At 43.1% G+C, this 13,875-nt stretch overlaps 1 protein-coding gene across 1 annotated transcript in view; it reads left to right on the top strand.

Annotated features, from left to right (window-relative positions):
- Nucleotides 1-13,875, top strand: part of Trm1 (tRNA methyltransferase 1) — a 36,360-nt gene that overhangs the window by 9,273 nt on the left and 13,212 nt on the right. The window contains exons 4-12 of the mRNA XM_075701069.1: nt 701-810; nt 2,208-2,320; nt 4,605-4,753; nt 4,829-4,912; nt 6,041-6,113; nt 7,536-7,670; nt 9,939-10,021; nt 10,086-10,194; nt 10,967-11,040. Coding sequence (XP_075557184.1) covers nt 701-810; nt 2,208-2,320; nt 4,605-4,753; nt 4,829-4,912; nt 6,041-6,113; nt 7,536-7,670; nt 9,939-10,021; nt 10,086-10,194; nt 10,967-11,040 — 930 coding nt within the window. The remainder of the gene's footprint in view (nt 1-700; nt 811-2,207; nt 2,321-4,604; nt 4,754-4,828; nt 4,913-6,040; nt 6,114-7,535; nt 7,671-9,938; nt 10,022-10,085; nt 10,195-10,966; nt 11,041-13,875) is intronic.

Raw genomic sequence — 13,875 nt, 5'->3', positions numbered from 1 at the left:
GAGATTGATTACTGCTGTTGTAATGACGCCAGTGACTTTGAAGTTTTCTTTTTGCATCCTTTCTAGGGCAAAACTTATTTCAAGAGAATATGAATGAAATCGCTACTTGAATGTGCAGAGCCCCATTCGTTGGACCTGCTTATTTGGACATATCTGTAGAACTAATGTATAATGGCAGTATAACAAATTTCGATTGCCATTGACACAAATGTTCCATGGATAAACGTAATAAATATTTGCATTTGTCTACGTTGCAGATCATACTAGTTGTGACTGTAAAGCAGAGTGCCTGATCACAGCAACTCTAAAGAACAGTCTGGATATTTTATTTATAAACAGTCAACATCTGAAGCAATAAAAATGATCAGTATTTTTCAGTAGTATTTTTCGGCTTTGAGTGTAACAGTTTTGTAAATCTTAAGGTTGACAGATTTTGATAATAGCATCCAAAAAGACGCTAGTCTCTTTGCTATTGTCAGTAATTCATCATAAAATGATATGCTACAATATGCTAACACCTAGTGAATTGCCTTCAGCTTGAAAGTCCTTATTACTTTGTGTAAGGTAATCCAATCAACATGCAAACAAAACTGTTGATGTCTTATTTCTGAGCTTGACAAAATCTTGCTTGCATGTGGGCCTGACTTGAAGGTCTGGCAGAATCCTAATAACACTCATTTTTTGCATTGTCACGTGACAGGCTGCTAATGCATATGCACAAAACGAATAGATTTGACATCATCGACCTTGATCCATATGGAAGCCCGGCTCCATTTCTGGACGCAGCTGTGCAGGCTGTGCAAGACAAAGGTACGTGCATATTCTGCACCATTTAGGTGGTGAGGGCAAAAGGCAAGTCTACAAGTACTTTACTTGTCAGGCTTGCTTGTTTACATCATGCACCAATCGTGCAGTTTACAAAGAGAAAAATTGGCAGAAACAATACTAGCTAGCTTAAGTGACGCAGTAAACAAGGTCGTTGGCTTTTAGAATGGCCCTCGAAGGAATTTGCATGCATGCACACTTCCCTTTTTGTACCATGAATAAGTGTCTCTCGTCGAGGCATTTTCTTTTGTCCATTATGCACCACAGACAAGTAGCACTCGTCATTTTGGTAGGAATGCTATGCTACTGTACGGCCCAAGCTTTCCAAAATGGCAATAACGCAGCACAGGCTTGCTGGGGTATTAAAAATTGTAGCGCGTAGTTAGGCAGCTATGGTTATGACTACGGCTCTTTTCAACCTCGCAAAATGCTGCGTTTCGTTAATGTTTATTCATCTCAGGCAAGGACGTAGGTATGGAAAGCTCTAGTTTGAGCTGCAACCTTTGTTTTGCGATTGTGAGGAAGAGTTCGAGTCTCTGGCAGCCTCTCTCATGCAGATGCAATTCGCAGAAAACACTTGGCCTCCTGTGCTTCTGTGATTTCTTTTCCTCTCAGCACCAGGAATGACGCAGCCTTTTGTTGTTCTGAGTGGCAAATTTTTAAAAATGTTTTCGACAGTAGCATCAAAGTAATGCTTCCATTCATACATCTGTATGCATACATTAAGTGAAAAGAATCAGGGAACTGAGTGGCTTGATTTTTTTATATCAACCATATGAAAGCAAGGAAACTATAAGGGGAAAATTAAAAATGTACAATTAGTTATGTGTGAGGGATAAGTTTGTTACTGATTTCACTTTTTTAAGGCAATTGAAATAAAAAAACAACTCGCTGTCAGTTCGAGCTGAGCCCTTAACATCTGCATGACAGATACACTGCTCTACCAACTGAAAGATTTACCATGCATAGGACTTTTTTGGGTACTTTAGTACTACTTGTTTAACTGTACTGAACCCAACCTTGACCAGTTGTGTGTTCCTGAGGTCACCTGCTATATGACACCTGCGGTTGAAAGGATGCTCCACATCTACCACAATGGTCAGCATTTGCCTTGGTTAACGCTCCCGTGTCTACGTTTAGCACACCTGCTGTAATACCTCCCAAAAAAATGGGTGGGAGGGGAGAGAACAGCCACCACAGTATCTCAGTTGGCAAAGTATCACATACATAACGCAGAGGTTGTGGTTGCCTCACGTTTAGGCATACAACAAACTTCTCTAATATTTGCCATAGACGTTTTATCAAAGTTACTAGTAGTTTTTTAACTAGCAGGTGCACCTGGTGCCAGCTCTTGTTTAATGAGGATCTGTGTCTGCCCACAGGACTGCTTTTGGTGACATGCACAGACATGGCCATCCTGTGTGGGAACAGCAGCGAGACCTGCCGTGCAAAGTATGGCGCTGTCTCACTCAAGACCAAATGCTGCCATGAAATGGTACGTCAAGCAGCTTTCTGGTAAGGCAAGCTTGTTATTTGAACAACCCAGTACAGTCGAACCTCGTTATAACAAAATGGGATACAAGGGAATAATAGATACGTATAACAAGGTAAGTGAAATTTCCTTTCGAACTACCCATAGAGATTCATATTGCAGTACATGCAGTAGTAGATATAACGAAGTAATGGATATAAGAAAATAACTCTGACTCCCCCTTCAACTTAGTTATAACGAGGTATTACTGTAAACCAGTTTCACTGCATTTAGAGTGCATATGCAGCAGCGCTGTCAGCACCCTGGTGACAGTAGTCCTCGGGGCCTTCTCGCTAAACTTACATTTAAAGCAACATTAACAAAGAATGAACATCAGACCTTAAGCATACTTCCTGTCTTTTTCGGTGTTTTGTGTTAGTTTTTTGCACTACACTATAAATATGACAGCTCAACGGTTGATGTTTTTGTAGGCACCAAACTTTTCCAATGCATTTCTGCCTCGTTAGTACTGAAACTCACTGTCTGGACAAAGGACAGGACACAAAAGCACAAAACATGCAGAGACCCTCGTATTATTTATGTTTCCTTAATATAGACAATGCTGCTATGGACAGGACCAATTCTAAATGAAAGGCAAAAGTGTCATGCATACTGGCAATAAAATGTGTGCGGCGAACCAGTGGCGGTGAGACTTGCTGCTCTTGGCATGGCACACCGGCCAATGTCCTTTTCATCGTGGCACTCGTGATAGGTTCAGTACTCACATGCTCTCTTAAAGTACATGCTTTTGGAGGTGGAGGCTGGGCTTTCTATGTTGTTAAGTTGTTGACATACTGGCATCCTGTACTCGGAAGCCCACAAAGGTAGTGCAGCCTTTTTTCATACAAAATACCGTATTTACTCGAATCTAGGCCAACCCTGATTCTAAGCCGACCCCCTAAAATCCGAAGCCAACAAAAAATATATATATATTACCTCGAATGTAGGCCGAACAAAGAAATCGAGGACAACGTTCACAAAATGCAAACAGCATTTATTGAATCTGAACATTCAGAGCTCATTCAACGTCATCATCACTGCTAGATTCGTCGGTGTGTTCCTTGTCACTGTCACCTTCAAGCAGTGCGCTATCTTTGGTGCCGTCAAGTGCATTAGATATGCTGCACTTTTTAAAGGCACGCACAATCAGAGTACCTGGGATGTCGTCCCACGCTGCAGCTACCCAGCCCGCCAGCTGCGATAGCGAAGGTTCAACGATGCCTCTGTGACTATCACAACTTTTTGCTTGAAAGCGGCGCTGTAGTGGCATCTCCTGCTTGGTGCCATTGCGATAACACCACGCTGCACACCGATACGGCCGACACGTCACGGATCAAAATGGTGACCTCGCTTGTGTACGGTTGGCTACTGGCATGGCTAGTAGCGGCTGCGATACTGACTTTTCCAGATGGCGGTAGCTATGCACCATATTTTGCCGTTTCAATGAAAAACTGGCACATTTTTTAAAATCATCGAATCTAAGCCGACCCTAGAGTTTGGAATATGATTATTTGAAAAAAAAAAAAAAAAACTATCGGCCTAGATTCGAATAAATATGGTAACTTCGTCAGCAAGCCGTAGTTGTCCCTACTGCACTACCTTTCTGTTGGATTTGCTTTCTTTGAATGAAGCCACTTGTAGGACGTTCATAATTCCATCAATGCAAAGCCTGCTGTCGTAGCCCTCATAGCCTACTAGGTGTTTCACATTGCATTGTGACATTCCTGCACATAGCAGTGACAAAAATGGTGCACTTCAAGAGTCAGATTTTCTCATATTTCTTTTTTTCACTTACATATGCTGTTTTTCTCAGCAAAGCTTATGTTAACTAACAACTTACTTCATGGTAAATATTGTTGAGGAACCAAAGTGTTCATGTTAATGAGACTTTATTTCTATTTCTCTGTCCTGTCAGCACTGTTTTATCCTTGACATTGCTAACTTCCTTGACTCCTTGACATTCTTGACTTCGGATATATAATACTCTTGAACATAGTAAGAATCTGTAATGTTGGGCCCAGTGTCTTGTTGGGTAGTTATATACTCTCTCCATGTATTAAAATGTACTGTTGAAGTTCAACACTGCATGCGTCAGAGAGTGCTACATGATTGAACACATAGGGTTTTGTTCTAAATTCTTCTTATTGGCACTTTGTTTTTTTTAGGCAAGTGCAGTGAAAAAGTTTCTTTTAGCAAGTGCTTCCTTCTGCACTAAGTATATTCACTTCTGGCTGTGTTGTGTATGCAGGCACTGCGTATAGTTCTGCAGAGCATCGAATCCCATGCCAACCGCTACGGCCGTTACACCGTGCCACTCCTGGCCATCAGTGTCGACTTTTATGTCAGGGTGTTTGTGCGGGTGTATACTGGGCCTGCCATCGTGAAGCGCTCTACAAGGTGTGACTTTTCCCACCAGATGTCTTTTGCAAAGCAAGGCAGCTGATGAGCTGACAATGTGCCGTTCCCTTGCAGCAAGCTCGGCCTGGTGTACCAGTGCAGTGGCTGTGAGACGTTTTCCCTCCAGCAATTGGGGCGTTGTACAGAGAGGGAAAACAGGCAAGCCTGCTTGTGGTTGTGTTGAGGAGAGCATATTATTTATCCCCTTCTGGCAGTCTGTGCACAATGTGCAGGCCAAGCTAGTGCATGAAAAGCAAAATCAGTGATGAAAATAATGGTATGTGTGTTGCAAACATCTAGAAACACTTATTGGGCATGTGCTGCAAATTTGATTACTATGTGTAAGATGTTTTATTAATAAGGTGCCTGGGTGTCGCTCTCAGTGTCGATGTCTTCATGTTGCAAATTCACTTTCTTCTTTTATTGTTTTTCACAATGTTTTACATTCAGTATATATTTCAAGTGGCTAGGCGGGTGCTTTCAAAGTATGCTGTAAGCATGAAATAGTTAAGATGTTCTCATGTCTGACATTCCTGTTGAGAGTTATCGTATTGAGTCAACATTCTGTAAACTTGACGAAACATTCTGCGCAATTGAAAATTCATAATCTGATTTCCAGCAATATGGTTATGATTTTAAATATGTAAAAAATGTGATAAATCTAAATTTTCAACATACAAGCCTTATTGGTGCCTGAAGGGGTTATGAACGTAAAGCAGCCTCTCCTTACGGAAAAGAACTTCGAAGTCCTGAGGATAGGCTGCAGTTATCTCAGTTAAAAAGTCGGTAATTTGACAGCCAAGCTTAACATTTTGACCAGGCCTCAATCACCAGTGTAATTTGAAGATGGCAGGTGCAATTATTTTTCTTGTGGAGGTGCTTGAGTGGGGTCACATGGATTATAGCGACACTATCAAGTCCTTACTGGAAAAGTCCTTTGATGGTACCTATATCAGGGCATCATTTAGCCACTGTAAGCTCGAGATGCAAAACGTGTGCAAAGCTCACTTGGCTCTGTTACGCACTGTGCTGAAAAATGACTTGTGGTTGACAGCTCTTGCTGACAGCTTTGTTAGTGACAAAAGGCAGCACTGTGACCACATAGACTGTTTGGATTCTTGTGCTTATACAGTAAAGCCTCGCTGTTACAACACAGATATAATGAATTATTGGATATATTGAACTACCTATACCTAAACTTTTTTCATCGACATCAGCATGTAACAAATGCTGGATATAATTACGGCTCAGAATATTTAGTTCTTATGCTTTTCTCCTCTCCGACAGGAGCTTCAAGTTCAGTCCAGCTGTCGGTCCACCCGTCGGTCTTACCTGCTCACATTGTGGCCACAAGCACCATGTGAGTCCCTTCTTTTTGTCTCGAGAGGTTGCAACCAATGGACAAGCCACTTTGCCTACTCCTGTTGTGTGCTTGCATAATGCACTCAAGTCATGATACGACAAAAATATATAACAAAGTAAATCTAAAAATTTTCTTGCTGATATTAGCGTGTAATGAATATATGCTTATAACAAATATCAGATATCCCCAAGAAGCACTGCATGTACAATTGTCTGCGCCAAGATACTCCTTCAAAAATGAAAGCACTGATTTAAATAATGTTGAAATCATCATATTGAAACACTTCTGAATGGATCAGCACCGCATCCGTGGCCTTGTGGTTGAGCATGCACCTCGGCTGTGAGTTCATAACCACACTGCTACAGTCACCCACTGGTTACCCAAACGGGCACAGACATCCCCCACCCGACACTTGGCTTTCTTTAGAAGTGAACTGTCTTGCAGAAAGAGTCCACACCATGCGAATCTTGCCAATTCCATTGAATAATATATGCAAAGGGGTTTAGGAAAATAAGTTGAAAGATAGACGACTGGTTGTTTGCTTTCGGTATCACTATGTTATTGTATGGTAGGTTCACTTCATTCATTGCTTTTCACTATGTTTTACATCAGGCATATTTTTGAAGTCTTTGAATATGTGCTTTTCAGGTATGTGAAGCATGAAAGTGTTGATCTTCTCATATCTGATGTTTCTGCTGAGAGCTCTCGCTTGGAGTCCACATTCTGTATAATTGACAAAATTCACTGAATAACTGAAAATTCTTAATCTGCCCCGAAGCTGTGCACTTTTTGTGATTCTGAAGATGCAAGAAGTGGTGGCTAAAGTGAATTTTCAATGGACAGCATTAATTGTCATCTGAAGGGAATGTGAATCTTGTATGAGGGATCAACGTTGAGCTGAATTCACGGACAACTTTCTGTTATAAACAAGTAAACTTTTAAAAATAAGTAAACTTCTACATTCATTTGTGTGTTTTGTGTTACTTAACTGTTGCTAATAAGGTGTGTATATTTTCTCTTCCCCAGCTTAAATTAACGGGGATGAAAATGCAGGACTCTTTTCAGAAGCCCTCTCACTTCTACGTGCTTTGCCTCCGTAGCTTTCCCTTCATAGCCTCAGAAAGTTGTCCGCAAGTATAGTTGGTGTTGCATATTTGGGCGAGGTAAACAGCGCGTAAGACGAGGACAAGTGTGTTGTCGTTCTTTTACTTGCCCTCGTCTTATGCGCTGTTTACCTCGTCTAAATATTTCTTGTGTCAGATATGACTGTTGTAACGATATTTAACTACTTCTAGAAAGGGCTAACCAGTCGTGTCTGATCGGATTGCTGGTTGTTGGCAAATAATGGGTGCCCATCAGGCAGTGCTCTTCTATAAGAAAAATTCCACCCTTGTGGTTTCTCTTCTCCCATTGTTTCAGATTGGTGGGCCTGTTTGGATCAATCCACTGCACAATCTCAACTTCGTCCAGCAGCTGATTCGCCGTGTCACTGCGAGTCCTGAGCTTTATGGAACATCCAAGAGGATGCTGGGCATTCTGCACATGCTAGCCGAGGTGAGGGTGTCCTCTTTGACTTAAGAGCTGTTGGGACATATCCTTTGAAAATAAATGCTTACTGACATCAAATTTACGTGCATCTCTGCATGATGGCGATGAAAGGGAAATATTATTGTCGACCCAACAGTATAGCATGAAGGTACAAATAAAATCTGTGCAGGTTTCGCAAGAAAGCTTTGCTATTAGTAAATAAAAGTCCATCCTGATCTCGGTATCGAACCAGGGACTTGTGGGGATGCGCGATTCTCGCGCATCCCCTGATATGTTTTCCCCGCATAGCGCGTCTCCTGTAATCCGACTTCGCCGCGTGGCCTGGTGGTCGGAGTGGTTGAGGCGCAGTACGAGAGATGGCGCGAGGGTTGCGCTGCTAAGGCGGGATGCTGGCCGCCGAAAGACAAGGCGCTTCCTCTTTGGTTCGGGACAGCAAGCAGTGCGGACGTGCCATGCCGTGCGTGCGCCGATCCATGCTTCTGTAAGACCGTCTCACGTGGCCGCCTTCGAACGCGCCACCGTTCGCGTGACCGTACACGCGAACGACCAGGCGTTGGGATCCAGCATGGGGTGAACATATTCACTCGCTATCCAGTCGCGGTGAGTCGGACTTCTAGTTTTGTCGCACGCCCATCGGCATGTTTTGTGGGTGGCAACTCGGCTAGCAGGCATTGATCTATGAAAGGTGCAATAAATGCCCTTGTGATTGTTTGCTCTACTGTGTTGTCGTTTCTTTGTCCCAAGAGCACGGGAGGAGAACCCCACAGACTAAGGATTTTCCCAGGCAGTTACAGTGACCTAACCAGGGGGCTAGCAGATCGCTGTGTGAGGCCAAAATAATCAAGAGTCCGAAGCACAGGACCACTCAGTATGGCAGTTGTATTCAGTCCTCAGACCAGGACGAATTTTTCTTGAACTTTGCTTTTTTTTTTCTCTCTGAAACTCGTAAATGTTTCCTTTGTAGCTTCATTCTGCTGTTGGGTGGATGACAACATTATTTCCTTTTCAAGAAGTGTTTTCTGTAATTGCAAATCAGTCATCCTGATTGTGGTTCTCTGGTTTTTGGCGCTTTGGCAGCCCACGGGCTGCCAGAGCGCGCGAGTGGAGACTTTGCACGCCGGAAAGGACATCAGAATAAAAGATAGGCAGTCATACAAGCGTGAACTTTCTGCAGGCATTCCTCTATGACGTTATATATTTTGACAGCCTTTGTCCAAGGCTACTTAATTGTGCATTAATAAAAAATAAATGTGTTGTGTTTTCAAAGACTCCACCAGGCAACTTTTGTAGACATTCCCTGCACGAGAGCAGCAGAAATACACAAAATTGTTGTGAAACGCATGATGTCAAAATGACGTCATTGATGCCAGTTTAGAACTTCGGGCACAAAATTGAGAAAAGCAAGGTTAACAGCTCTACTTTTATAAACAGACGAAATAAGAGTCTAGCCTGTTTGGTATTTCTATTCAGCATGCCATTTAGAAAGAACAGTGCGATTTCTTTTTACTACCAGTCATGAGCACTAAAAGAACTCACTAAGTATAAATGGCAGCTGGTGTTCTTTAGAAAGTTTGTTAAGGTAGCACTCATACCAGTGACCGACAGAGGTCGCAAGACTGATCGTGACTGGTGACCAAGGAGCTACTCACGGCGACTGGTGTTCACACTGCCAAGCGCTACCTGTCCATTGTTGCACCAATAGATCTCGCAATTGGTCCCATTCATCTCTGCTTGCACAGCTATTATCACATAATATAACTGCCACAAAATACATCTAAAAAAGTCACTTTCCTCAAGGACTCATATTATCTGCTAACCCATATGGCCTCCATAAGGGGGTTCACGGTCCCCATTTTAATTGGCCCCTTTCCTACAGTATCATGGATTTGGATATCCTATATCATGGACTGGGGTCTAAATTTCTTGTTGTAGGAGATGTGAGACAAGCCTAGGTCTGGAGGGCAGCATTCAAATTTTAAAAAAAGATGTGCCTGTGCATACCGATGACCTTGTCCTGCACTGCTGATTGGTTCGGTTCTACGCTACTTGCTGAGCTGAAGAATCAATGAATGAGCGACTTCACAAGATTTGTCGCTTGTCGACCAAAGCAACCATTTGCAACCAACTTGGTTGAGCAACCTTCTGTGACTTGATGGTCTGAATGCTACCTATGTGATACTTTGGTTAGGAGTTCTTACTGTAATGGCATTTTTATAGCTTTGTTCAAGGAATGATCTCTCATGAGTGCCTGTGGGTATTCTTGACCATCTGCAGGAGCTTGATGTTCCCCTGTACTTTCTGCTGGACAGACTGGCATCCACATTGCGTGTCTCAACACCAAGCATGCTTCACTTCAGGTATGTGGGGGATTAGCGTAAGGTTTGCATCACAGTGACTTCCCCTTATTCTGTGCTTGTGCAGGTCAGCACTGCTTAACGCCGGCCACCGCGTGTCTTTGTCACACGCATGCAAAAACTCAATCAAGACAGACGCGCCTATGGATTTCGTGTGGGACATCATTCGAACTTGGGTACGTGCTTTTAGTGCAGGCATTGTGCCCATGTGGAAATGCTGCTTTCATTTCAGAGGGGTGGAAGAAATGTTTGTTCGCAGTACTTCTGGATCCACCTTACTATGGGTCTGCAACTTTTGCAGATGAAAGGCATGTTTATGTAACTTTTGCAAATTTGGGAGAGAAGCTTGATGTCTGTGCTTGTTGTCTACTTTGAAAATTGTGTGTCCCATAATTCATCCATCATATGCTCATTCCCACATTATTGTTTGTGAGCCTGTTCTGTAGCATCACTCGAAATTGGTACATTTGGCTGATTTCTAGCGCACTTTGACTTGGATTGCAACAATGCAAAGCCCACACAAGTCAGAAAACGTGCATGGGCTGAACGTTTTGGTGCTCACTAGAGCGATTGGAGACCAGAAGGGAAAACACGCCAGTTCTTCTGTTGTAAACAAACAAGGTGCACTGGCACAGGTGCACCCACCTGCTGCCGCTGTGGCAGGTGCTATGCCAGCAGCAGGAGCTGCAGAAGCCACATGGCAGGAATTCCCCCAGATCTCAGTCGCAATCCCAGATTGAAGGTGAGAGTACCTCCGAGTGATCTGAGCTGCACGATCGGGCTCTGAAAGGCTTGTGTGTTCTGAGCAATCATTTCGGCCAGTCGAATGTAACGCACTCTGCCAGAGTGTTCTGCAATGCTCGAAAATGACCTGCTGAATGTACCATGTGTTTGGTTATTCTTAGAACAATAAAATGTGAGCAGGCACGTCTTTTCTGAATGATGCAGAAACTGCAGAACCCATCTAACAAGCCACTAGAGCAAGGGTCACCTGGAGAGTACATCATGAGGACGAAGCCCAGGTATGTCGTTTGTTACAAATGGCTCTTGTGATTGCTGTAATAAACAAAAGCCAGGCAAATTTGCTTGTAATTTACTACTAAAGGCCAATGCAAAGTAAGGCACCTGTCTACATGTGTGGGTGTTGTAAGTCAAGGCAAGGACAATAATGATGTAAGTACCTTTGCACAGCATTTCCTACTAGACTGTGAAGGATGTAGCAAAGACCGATTTTCCGGACGCCCGATTTTTCGGACATGCCCAGTAATTCGGACGCCTTCGCGGCAACGCCACGGTACCCCATAAAGTCAGTGTATAAAAACGTCTGAAATTTTTGACGAAAAGACCCTTCGCCGTCGATTCTCCGGACTTTTTGCCATGACTGCAGGTCCGAAACGCCACCGCCGCCATATTGTTTATCTCGCCGTCTCGAACCGGCGCCCTCACGCAGACCTGCTGCACCACCGCGGCAACGCTAAGCCTAGTTAATTCAACGTTCGCTACCAAGCTTGCTGTTCGGTACCATGTTTTCCATTAAAACAATTCGCCGCTGTTGCCAACGGCGCCGACTCCGCCTTTGTAATCCTCGCCAATGGCTTCGGAGCTCGGAAAGCACAACGCGCCATAATGTCAGCTCCCGAAAGTCAGCTTCGCCTCAATACAGTAGTTTTACGCGGTGAAGCATACGCGAAGTATTGCCGGGAAGCATACCAAGAGGGAGAAGAGGTAATTGTCACGGGACACGATATGTATTCCTTAATTATGCACGCGTTCACTCAACGTCTCCTGTCGCAGTACGAGCGCAGATACGCCTAATAAGTACTGACAAGCCTTCTGAGCTATTTCGGACGTGCTTGTGGCGATTTGAGCCATTGGGGGGCAGTAAAAGGCATGTATAAATTTTTTCATACTTCTCGATTTTTCGGACGCTTTCGTGGCCTCAAGGTAGTCCGAAAAATCGGACGTTGGCTGTATATAGGTTCTGTCAGTATAGCTTAGAGTTGTAGCTTATCGTAGCTTGCCACCTGCGTAAAAATAGAGTATGTTTCCATTAATTTACCGTTCTCTTTTTAATTTTTAAATTTTTTAATGAGTGTGAGCTGAGCAAGTTGGTACTGAGTCATGTAGGAAAATTTGTGCTGAAACCAAACGGACGAAGGGAGAGAACAAAGCATGAGCTGGTTTCATCTTTTTGTTAATTCTATCACAACCGAAAATCGCGGCTATCGCCTATTTCTATTTCTATCTATTCTATTCTATTTCTATTTCTATCGCCTATTTCTATGGGCCTGAAATGTAGCATTTTCAATCATGAAATTGGCCCTCGCTGGATAATTGTAACTTGACTGGTTAGCATGAATGTAACTTACCTTGGTGGTGACCCCCAATGCTGCAGCATGTCTTGGCAGTGATTGGAGACAGTGAGTTGAAAGGATGTTACCGTAGGTTACCTACATTTAAAATACCTATTTTTACCCTGTTCTAGGAAGATTTTCAAAGTGAAAACAGCTGCAACCAATGCGTGATTACTGTATTCACTTGGTTCCAACACATGCCCTTATTACCAAGAAAATTGTTGCATGTGGGACGCAGAAATAAATAATAAACTGCATGTTATAAAGCCACAGTTAGGTTTCTGGCCCTCCCCAACAAAATCTCGGCGAACAGATGTCCTATTCTGTTGCCTCAGAATAGGACACACATTTGGCACCCATAATTATCTGCTTCCTGGAAGTGAACCTCCAATCTGTGGCAGATGCGGTGAGAGGCTTACCGTCCTCCACGTGCTCCTGGAGTGTCGGGAAGCCGAAACGGAGAGAAAGAAACATTTTCCGCTTGCTTACCAACATTACATCCCTCTACACCCGGCTATGTTTCTTGGTAAGGAACCGCTTTTTGACACCAAGGCAGTCCTCAGCTTCTTAAATGATGTCTTACTACACGTTATATGCCCATTAAATTCGTAGAGCATCCTCGCTCCAGAGGATGCCGCTGCGATAACAGTTTTTCATAGCACATGCCTCCAGGTCCTTGCTTTACAAGAGCTCTAAGGAGGCAGTAGTTCTCTAGCATATCTTATAACCTTATATATTTTTACGCATCGTATCATTCTATTTAAATGCATCTTAATGTTCATAGACACGTCATAAGTCATCGCCCTAATCTTATTATACAGATTTTGCGCACTTTAGCGCGACCATTTTTAAGGCCCCTCTACAGCCACGTCACACCAACTTCATCGAACTAATGATTACACTGCAAAGCCATTACCACGGACATGGCGCTCTTTGGCCATACTTGGCCCTTGCGCCATAAAACATCAAACATTCGTTCATTCAAGAATTAAAAAGTTGCCTGCACGGTGCAGTCAGATATGAAGCTGTAATCACATTTGCGGTGTTGCAACAGCTTTCCATCATAGCTAGTTTCACCATCATTGTCATTACAAAATGGCAACAAGACCAAATAGCCACCTTAGCAAAAAGCTAAGCTTTTGTGTAAGATGACAAAGTGACTTTCATTATTTAGTTATGATAGCCCATTTAAAAAATAAACTATTTTACATGCTAAGCTGACTGCAACAATGTTGCATCACATATTTTTCTCGAAACTTACATGCATCATAGGATAAATTACTGAAGTGGTTATTTCAGGCGGGAGCTACCATCCTGTTTGTAATTGTTGCAGAATCATTCAATAAATGTAGAACATCAAATGTAGTCGACCACACTAAGAAATACACATTGTACTACTCCACAGACAGCAATAAAGAGCTGTCTGAGGGACGACAGCAGACATTAACCCTTTGAGGGTCGTTTCTTTTTTCTTTTTTGCCATATGCAACCACCCAGGGTTAA

The sequence above is a fragment of the Dermacentor variabilis genome, chromosome 8 (genome assembly GCF_050947875.1).
Source record: "Dermacentor variabilis isolate Ectoservices chromosome 8, ASM5094787v1, whole genome shotgun sequence".
Lineage (NCBI taxonomy): Eukaryota > Metazoa > Arthropoda > Arachnida > Ixodida > Ixodidae > Dermacentor > Dermacentor variabilis.
Note: the sequence above shows the minus strand (reverse complement) of the source record. Positions and strands in the feature narration are given on the sequence as shown.